Raw genomic sequence first — 10343 nt, forward strand, 5'->3', positions numbered from 1 at the left:
AAGATATTTCTTACCAAAACTAAAGTTGCTTGTAGTTCTAAGAAACATTCTAGACAAAGGAATGTTTCCTGGAGGGAAGGGCCCTGTCAGATTTCTAATAAATCTGAGAAGCAGCAGCAGGGGTTTAAAGTTCTCCTGTGACTACAGCTTTGAGTGCAGATGAATAAGGTGATACAGTTTGTAACTTTTGAGCAGCCTGTTTTATTACAGAAAGGTCACATAACTGTGTATTTGCCTACTTGGTACACAATTGTCTAGGCTCCCGCACGGTGGCTTCCACGTTCTTCCTAGTACTGGCAAGCACTGATAAATTCCAAAACAGGATATCAAGTGCCTTAATTAAGTTTCAATCAGGACCTTGGTAGATGGATCTTGCACCCAGTTATCAGGAATGTACAAATGTCTTTATTCAAAAAATACAAAATAAATTATCTGTAGGCATGGACAATGACTGTAAACAATTACACGTGTGTTAAATGAAATCCAGTAACTGATGGTTACAGTGATTCTTTTCAACACCAGCCTCACTGCAGTCACTATCCACCCTCCCGCACTGACAGCTCAAGTTTTTGAAATCAGAACTGTCAAGTCTTTGACAGCCCAGCTCATGATGCATCCCCATCCCAGGAATTAGAACATGCCCCCTCCCATTCCTCCACCCATCCCACCCATTCCTCCCATTGCCGGCTCCTTTTCTTCTTTCGGCACCTCAGTGACCACTGCTTCTGCCGTCGATAAGAGAGACGCAACACCGGCGGCGTCCATCAGAGCAGTTCTCACGACCTGCAAATAGGGAAGAAATAACTTCATCCCTGCTGCCAGCGCACGAGGTGGGAGGAAGGAAAGCTGAGAATCAAGACTGGTTTAGGTTACCTTCGTGGGGTCTATGATTCCTTTTTCTACCATATTTACAAAGTCCCCGAGCATTGCATCGTAGCCAACTTCTGAGGGACTCTGCAGGATTTTTTCCACTATTAGTGAGCCTTCAACACCCGCGTTCTTTGCGATTGTCATTGCTGGGATTCTCAGTGTTCTCTTTATGATTTCAATACCTGTAAGAAAAAGGATGTTTACAATTACGTGCTACGTATGCTGCTCCTACTGCCAAGGCATGCCCTCACGTGCTGGAGATCAATACTTGCAGAATCCTCTGAGCAAGAACATGAGCCATTTTTATCACTTCCAGAGAAAAAAATTCTCTGCTACTTGACACTTATCAATACATGGCATCTTTGCAGGATATTCACACACATTTTTGGTCCTGGAACACGGCATAGAGCCCTTTTCCATCTGCTTTGCCACACAATCTCTTAAGTATTCTTAGATTTTATACCTGCTTGCAGTGGTGACAGTCAAGTCAGTTCTTCCATTAATGGTTTGCAGATCTCTGCAGGGACTACTGCTACTTTGTTTTTACTGGTTCATCCACACCCAAGGCAGGGATGCAAACAAAGCTCCCTCCTACTTCCTATTCACTTCTAAAGACCTAACTCCGAAGTCAGTGAAAACAGCCCATACTTCAGTCTTGTAATGCCTCAGGACAGGAGAATGTCTGTTCTTAACACCTCCACACACCCATGCAAGTAACTGACTTACCAATTTTCTGATCTTCGTTAGCTGGAGCTAAAGCATCCAATGCTGGAATGCAGCGAAGCAACGCACAGCCACCACCTGGAACAATACCTTCCTCTACAGCAGCACGGGTCGCATTCAGGGCATCAGTAACTCTGTCCTTCTTCTCATTCACTTCAACATCACTGGTGCCACCAACCTGCATGCAGCAAACCACACGTCAAGGTCCACACTCTTGGCCTGGCTGGGCGAGCACTGCTGGCTATGCCACTGCTGCACAGAACTAAGCGGCACTGAAAAGCACCAGACAGCAAACCCCTGCTCTCCCCTGTACCTCCACACCCTAAAAGCCAAAGTAATCAACTGCAACTGTGTGTTTCATCAAGTTCTTAATACAGAATCTCAGCACTGTAAATGTAGTCAAAGTGCTCATCCCAACCTGCTAACAAGATTGCACGACCCCCACAGAGTTGTAACTTGCACTGGCAATGGAGGACTGATACCCTTCCCAAGCAGTTGAACTTCTCACCTTCAATACTGCTACTCCATCAGAGAGTTTGGCCAACCGCTCATTCAGTTTCTCTTTTTCATATTCGCTTGTGGTAACTTCCAGCTGTTCAATGATTTCCTGAATACGTTTTTCAATTTGAGCCTTTTCACCCTTCCCCTTTAGGAGCATGGTATCATCCTTTGTCACAATGACCTCTCCAACTTTACCAAAGTCATGAGGCTGAATATCTTCCACATTTAGGGTCAGACCCTCTTCTCCAAATACCTGAGACAAATTATGTGAAAGGTTGGAGTTCACAGCTCCTCCATACGTGCATTTTTCACTCAGACACACAAACACATACAGCAGGCTAACAGTGCAAAACAATCAAACTACTGCAGCCAGGCTCAACAAAACTCTCCCCTTCTGCTAACAGAGTTCAAGCATGTGGGTACCTCACAAACTGGCCCTCAGAAACAGGGAATTGCCTCCTTCCTATTCATGCCTGACTCACATAACACACCAATTCCAAGTGCTTGGAGAAAATAGCTATGTTAAGAGTCTTCCCTGTCTTTTCACACGTTACGGATATTGGCACTAAACTGGCTCTAGACTAGAAGTTGTTTGTTTGTTACTTTGCACCCCTCTTCTTGACATTAACCATTAAGCTTAAGCATTAAGTTCTAATTCAACAATCACTTTTGGATCCCAGTATCACGCTATGAAATGTATATCAAAAACTACAGTGTAAAGGAACACTAATCAGCCCATCAACTGTTTGCAAAGTTAAGACAGATAGACCACACATGGGAAAGAACTGTATTTGCCATACTTGAGTCCAGGCAATTGAGAGATCATCAGTTTTATAGCAAGAAACCTTTGCTATTTCTAGGCAATATCCATGAAGCTCCTCCACCCCCTTAACAACTTAAAGGTTGCAAGGAAGTTGTGTGTAACTGCAGCCAGTTAAGAGGACACATTGGTTATGGCTAGCCAGGGCTGTACTGCACAGCAGTTAGCAGTAACTGCATTAAAACAACAAAGATTGAAACATTAGAGCTACTGCTACGTTCTTGAAAGAAGAGGACACAGTGTCCTCTAATATAAGCCATGGACCTAAAAATAGACATTCTTTTCCTCCTCAAATACCACTACCATTTCTTTGAGCACAAAGCCAGTTAAAACATCATTACTTACAGCACCGCCAGTAGCAATTGCCATATCCTTAAGCTGGTTTTTCCTGTTGTCACCAAAACCCGGTGCCTTTACAGCAACAACCTGAAGACCAACCTTCAGTCTGAAGAGAAGAATTCAGAGAGCAACACTTCACATGTGTTCAGAACAAGCCAAATTACTAAACCAAATGATTTCAGCACAGCTCTAGCAAGCAAACAAAGAGGCCTTCATGAACTGAGCTGGTTTTGCTCAAAAAGGTAGTCTGGAAACAAGCAAAGCTCTGTGCGGACTAATGCAAAATATGGCTGAGGGCAAAAGCTGCTGCTCCTTTGGTACTGGTAAGAGACCAGACCACAGCACCACACCACAGCAAATGCAAACAACACACTTTTGTACGTGTTCCCTTAGAAGGATGGATATGCAAAAAAACACCTTGTTAGTCTAAAAGCATGGACTTTAAGCCTCACCTGTTTAAGACTAGAGTGCTGAGGGCTTCTCCATCAACATCTTCAGCAATGATGACCAAAGGTTTGCGGTTAGCATTGGCAATTTCAAGAGCAGGGACTATGGACTGTACACTAGAGATTTTCTTTTCACTGATTAAAACATAAGCATCCTGGAATTCACATTTCTGGCCTGCAGAAACAACATGAAGTAACTGAAAAATCCGGTTGTCAAAATGTATCAAGCATTCTCTTAAGCTGAAGGAGTAACTTTGGAGCAAGTGTTGCACTTCACAACAGCACTGCACAGACACACAAACTGTTCCATCCAGGAGTCCACGTTCAATTGCACACTGATTGTTCTGGTATGCCACAGAGCCAGCTCAATGCCAGCACCAGCACTGTCCACACTCAGCAGAGAAATTAAACCCACCTCAAGACCCCAACCTCTTACCGAGAGTTAACAGTTTCTGATGAGGAAGGACCCCTGTTCCATTTCCTGATGTACACAGTGTAACAGACTAGAGCCTTTGCAACAGTTAACTCTTGCAAGTCAGAAATAAGGTACCCAACGTTACTGTTAACTTACCTTTGGTTGTATTAATAAAATACGGTGAGATGTAGCCTCTGTCAAATTTCATACCCTCAATGATTTCCAATTCATCATTTAGAGTTTTTCCATCCTGTTTAGATGCAAGAAAGTCTATGTTAAAGATCCTTTATTTAAAATAAAGGCACAGTTGTAGTTTTAGAATACTATGCACCACAGAATGAAAGGCTCTGCACCACATCAGTTTCAGGATCATAGAATGGTTTGGGTTCGATAGGATCTTACAATCATCTAGTTCCAACCCCCTGACATGGCCAGGGACAACTCACACTAAACTATGTCACCCAAGGCTCTGGCCTTGAACAATGCCAGAGATGGCAAGAATGAACAGTGATCAAACCCTGAACTAAATGATCTGGAGAGAAAGGAACTACAGCAGGATACTGTATCTGAGCAGCAGCAACTACATCACATGGCACAATGTCTCCTAACTGGAGAGGAGATACTTGCTTTGCACTTGGTCTGTATGTTGGCTGGTTCTTACCTTGACAGTGATCACACCCTTTCGACCAACTTTTTTCATTGCATCCGAGATTATATTCCCAACTTCCTGATCTCCATTTGCTGATATTGTGGCAACCTGAAACAGAAAAGGCATTTCTTCTCATTTCACAAAGCAAGCGGTTTGTTTCCCTGCTACAAAGAAAATCACAACAACCTGTTTCAACTCTCCCCTTTCCTGACAGCACGGGGCAGGCAGCTGCTGCAGCACACCCCTCACCCCCCAGACAACACCACTGCTACAAGAGGAGCTTGTGGCTTTTGACCCTGCACTGGCCTCACACAGGCTATCCCAATCCACAGCCACAGGGAAAAGAAATAAGCCACAAGGGCCAGCACATCTGGTGCCTGACACCCAGCTGGGCACTGGACACCCACCTCAACTTGAGCCTCTCACAGCAGATCTGCCACCCCACTTATGACTGCATCCATTTCCCATCCATAACCACATCTGTGGTCTTATCACTTCTTCCCAAGTAAGACAAGACATTCTAGAATAAAACTTGAAGAAAACTATCCAACTTCTAGCAATGTAACTGAAGGCAAAACACTGAGAATTTTAAGTAACTCAAGAAAATAATAAACACATTACCATGAAGACCATTCAATTAAATGTACTCTGATTCTTACTACATGAAGAAAAATGCCACCATATCTGCACACCCTAACTCCATTAAACCTGAGTTCACAAAACATGTTTTGAAGAACAGCTATGTAAACTTGGTTTAAGTATTGTATTGATTGACTTTAACCTGTGCAATTTCTTCTGGAGTTGTAACAGGTTTGGACAGCTTCTTCAGTTCAGCTATGACAGCATCAACTGCAAGCATCACCCCTAAAGATGAACAGAACATTTGTGAGTGGACAAAACAGGGTATACAGCACAGAAACAAGCCAACATAGCCCCCCCCCTAGCAGTTTAACTTTTAAGCCGAAGTCCACATTGCAAAATAGATGAAGTTTGCACATTCAAAAGCAAGTGGCTGGCAGTTCTAGTTCCATATACATTGTCATTTGTACACATAACGATGATGCTTTGGAATTGGTGGGACATATTTTCCATTATGACTGAAATTCATGGTGACTTTACACAGCACCAGTAAATTTATATACTTCTCAAATTAATTAAATGCAGAAATGGCTTCAGCTGGAGTGTACCTGTGCCAAGTTAAACAACTGCATATAAAATAGTAAAAAGATTAGGAAAATAAAGAATAGTTCAGAGTAAGTAACAGAAACAAGGGGGCTCTCTACACATTGTTACTCATATAAAGCTTTATGTGGGTCACCAAAAGGAAAGTGACTTATTCAGGAAGCCAGTTAAATGTGGGATATGAAAAGTCAACAAAACAGGGCTTTACCATTAAAAGAAGGGAAAGAAACTCACCTCTCCTGATTTCTACTGGATTAGCACCTTTGCTGATCTTCTCAAAGCCTTCCTTGGCAATGGCACGTGCAAGTACCGTTGCAGTAGTGGTACCATCTCCTGCTTCTTCATTTGTGTTGTTGGCAACATCCTGAACTAACTTGGCTCCAATATTTTTGTATTTGTCTTTTAAGTCAATTGCTTTTGCTACTGTCACACCATCTTTTGTCACCTTGGGACTCCCCCAGCTCTGTTCAATGATAACTGTTCTTCCCTGGGGGCACGAAGAACAAGTATTAAATTAAAGCCACATAATCCACAGCATATGACTAAGAGTTCAGCTCAAGATCCTTTTGAACAGCCACAGCAGAACAGAAACATCATCCCAAAGCACAGAGCTTTCAGCTGTGGCTTTTTTTCCAAGCACAAACACTACCAAGGTGCTGCAGATCTGGAAAACAGCTCCAAGGTTTTATACTCCATCCCCCAGGCATAATGTTTCATACCACGGGCCCAGAAGTCTGCAGCTAAACTAAGCCTGGCCTTACAGAGAAATATAATTGAATACATTCCCTTTAACAGTGATTATTTGCACCCTAAAATCAAAATATATCAACATAGTGAACTGAACATGCAAGATTTCCATTGCATCACGAAAAAAAACCCCTATGTGATTGAGAAACACTAATAGAAGGCTGCATTCATTGCACATTCAGGGGGTTGGGGGAGAAAGAGACACTTGCCAACCTGATTAGCGATTAGCAAAGGGAACTGAGAACATTTAACAAATCTCTGTTAGCGTGTTACAATAATTTCTCAAGCACTGCAGGCTAACAAACCTTTCTTCTCCCAGCCCACACTTGCAGTCAGCTGAAAGGCTAGACTATGCTATGCAACATCTACAGGCACAGTTAATGCAGGCAACTATGGACCACTCAGTAAACACACGGCAGTGGCAGATGCATCTGCACAAGAGGATTGCTTGTTCCCAGATGAGTTCAATAGCTTCAGCAGCTGCCACGATCAACCACATTCCAGTTCTATGTGGAGGAGCAGCAATGCAGAGGCCACCCCTTGTTCAGTGCTGCTCTGAGCCTCTCCAGCAACCCTGACAGCTGAAGATGTCAGCAGAGGGGAAGGGAAAGCAACTGGCCCTGCTCAGCACCGTGGCTCCCCACTGCACACAAGTCCCCTCTCACCAGGCCTTGCTCGGAGCTGACTGTGCTGGCTTGCACCCAGGAACTGCCACAGCCCATTGCACACCAGTGCGCCTCCGGCCCCAAGCAGAGCGCGCATCACGTGCTGAGCCAGCCAACTAAGGCCTCCCGTGCAGCGCTGCCGCTGCCTGCCCTGCCTCCTCCCTAGCACAGAGCCCACCCACAGCTGCCCCAGGGACTGAACCGGCTCTGGACTCCTGCCAGGCATGAGGCTGCGCTGCTTTGGAAGCACTAGCCCCAGAAGTGGATAAGGAAAAGATGAGCTTCAGGCCTTGAACATGTGAAAGCTTTACCTAGCTCTAACTCTGCTACAACACAGTTATGCCAAAGGAATGAACCATCCGACTCCTTGCTGCTGTTTTATCAGATTCAGGAGACATGCAGGTCAGAGTGGCTCAAGAGGAAGAAAGCTCTCCCTGAGGCTCCTGCCACAGGTAAGCTCTGAATTTATTTTGCTTAATTTTATTCTGTATTTTGACATGGTCTCATCCCACGTTTGTATGATGTGGAGAACAGTACAACAAATCTCGTATTCTATTGTATTAAGTGACACTCAACAGACACTTTTCACCTGGGCTTCTGAAGCAAGAAGCCCCACCAGTGAGCACACACACGTTCTGCATGGTCTTGCAGCTCACGAATCCAAGCATTTACATAAACTAGTTCTGACAAGGAACTCCACATGTCAGCTACAATACCAAAGGCTGTGTGAGACGGCAAACCACATTTCTTTAACTACAGAACAGTGCCAGAGGGAATTTTCCTCACCACAGTGATATTTCCTAAAAAACACTGGAAGCAGAATCAGCCACCTCAGCGCAATCCTACATCTCACACATGCATGAGAAGAGCCAAGTGAGAACACTGGAACAAAACCCCCACAAGGTTGCAGTAAGTTGCATCAGGAACTACCTTGTAACCAGTGCACTGGAATGATGTTGAGGCATTACAAGCAGCCTGATCCACAAAAATAAGAGTTAAATTAACCAACTATGGTTAAACTTGGATCCCTTATGGAAATCAGTCACATCCTGCTGACATCACAGTTCCTCAACCTTCATCTGCCCAGCTTCTGGCATCTTTGCTTTGAATAAAGATAACAGAGCACCAAAAATGTGCAAGAAATCCATGAATGAGTTTTATAGATGCCAAGCAGCCCTACAAAGAACTATCATACATACACTGTTACATATCCCTATGAGCCCAAAGAAAACCGGTGTCTTTCCCTTCAAAAGGAATCTCATTTCAAGCCTCACTGCACATTGCATGACTGTGCAGAATACAGCAGCCAGGCTTCCAAAGACCTAGATCTTCCAGGGATCAGACACCATGTCCTGTCCTGGAAGAAACAAGAACTAATGCCACTGCCATGGAACTTCACTTAAGCTGGTAACATTTACAGACAACTGAGAACTCAAGCATTACCTTTCAGTATTAACAAGGGGAAAGTAGTATTGAAATTGATATAAAGCCATGATGGATATTAATAAACCCACATGCTATTTCACCCACCTCAAGACACAGATACCCACTGCATTGCCACAGGCTATCAGCTGAGCCAGGGCAGCCTACAGTGCACATCCTCCCAACCTTCACACTGCTTTAACAAATGCACTGCTCCTCTCTCAGCGATCCAGTTAGTTTTACTTGGTGGTCTTGAAAAGCACATGCACCATTGTCATTGCTCAGGTGACAGAAAGGAGAACATGGCTGCTTGCAGCAGTGTGCCCATACCCCACACCTCGTGGTATGCACCTGCAGATGGTAATAATGTGGCTCTATCAAGCTAAAACAACTGCTTTCTACTGTGGTGCTTTCAACTAAGTCACAGCGTTACCATGAACTAAATTGCTCCCTTACCTTTGGCCCCATGGTGACTGCTACAGCATCTGCTAGAAGATCTACCCCCTGAAGCATAAGAGCTCTAGCATCTGCTCCAAACTTAACATCTTTTGCGTATGCTCGTGTTAGATGGGGGGCGAGGGCTCTGGACACTGGTCTTATCTGACGGAGTACTGTCGGTAAACGGAGCATGTCTAAAAGATTAAAACAAATACAGAACAAACCAGAACAGTTATATTCCTGCACAGCTACTTCTGGCATAAAAACGAGGGAAAAGCATTCGTGAGGTAAAGCGAGTGACCGCGCGCTTTTAGCCTTCCTGCTGGTTCAAGCAAAGCCATATACAAGCAAGTGCAGGTTAACAGTGCTTGGGAGCCCCGACGCACCCAAGCAGCCTGTAGCAGCCCCGCGCTGCCCCCACCAGGCCTTGCCCACCGGCAGCACAAGAGAGCAGGAGGGCCCCGCAGGCCCCCGGCCACATGGTCCGCTCAGCCAGGACACGCGCAGCAAGGTCAAGAGCCGCCCGCCCCCTGCCGCCAGCACGGCCGTGCTGCAGCGCCGGGCCCCGCCGCACCGCGCCACGCTGGGCCCACTGCGCGGCCCCGCACCAGCGCCCCGGCCCACAGCCACGCTGCCGCGCACCCGGAGCAGGCCCGGCCACTGACCGCGCTGGCAGCCCGTCTCCGAACGGTAACGGGTACCGCAGGGGGAAGGCGCCGGGAGCAGCCCTCCCTCTGCAGGCAGGGCCGGGCCGCGCCAGCCGCCGCACTCACCTGGGGGCAGCGCGGGGAGAAGCAGCGGGCGCCTCCACCGTCCGGAGCGGGAGCTGAGCGGGCAGATCTGTGCACAGGAACGGGAACGCGCCAGGCACTCACTATCTGTGCCCCGCCCCGCGCCAGGCGCCGGCCCATGTGGGGCTCCGCACCGCGAGGCCCGGGAACCAGCATAGCCGTGCAGGCCCCGCCCCGCCGGGAGGGGCGCGGCCACGATCGCGCCAGGGCCCCCTGCGGCGCCAGCACGGCTATGCGCATGCGCGGAGAGCTCCCGCATGAACTACCCATGTTCTGGGGCCCGCCACTTCCAGAACCTTCTGGAACGGTCATGCTCGCCGAAGGTCAAAGTTGAA

The 10343-nt window shown here is 46.4% G+C and overlaps 1 protein-coding gene across 1 annotated transcript; it reads right to left on the reverse strand.

Moving 5' to 3' along the window:
- Positions 1–181: 181 nt before the first annotated feature.
- HSPD1 (heat shock protein family D (Hsp60) member 1) lies at positions 182–10143 on the reverse strand. The gene is made up of 12 exons (XM_034065138.1): positions 9991–10143; positions 9236–9411; positions 6180–6432; positions 5545–5627; positions 4776–4871; positions 4271–4364; positions 3706–3874; positions 3260–3359; positions 2102–2347; positions 1597–1771; positions 874–1052; positions 182–783 (listed from the first exon to the last, which is right to left on the reverse strand). Exons 2-12 carry the CDS (start codon positions 9407–9409, stop codon positions 631–633), a joined length of 1722 nt encoding a protein of 573 aa, XP_033921029.1. The 5' UTR covers positions 9410–9411; positions 9991–10143; the 3' UTR covers positions 182–630.
- Between the last annotated feature and the right edge of the window lie 200 nt (positions 10144–10343).

The sequence above is a fragment of the Melopsittacus undulatus genome, chromosome 8 (genome assembly GCF_012275295.1).
Source record: "Melopsittacus undulatus isolate bMelUnd1 chromosome 8, bMelUnd1.mat.Z, whole genome shotgun sequence".
Taxonomy (NCBI): Eukaryota; Metazoa; Chordata; class Aves; order Psittaciformes; family Psittaculidae; genus Melopsittacus; species Melopsittacus undulatus.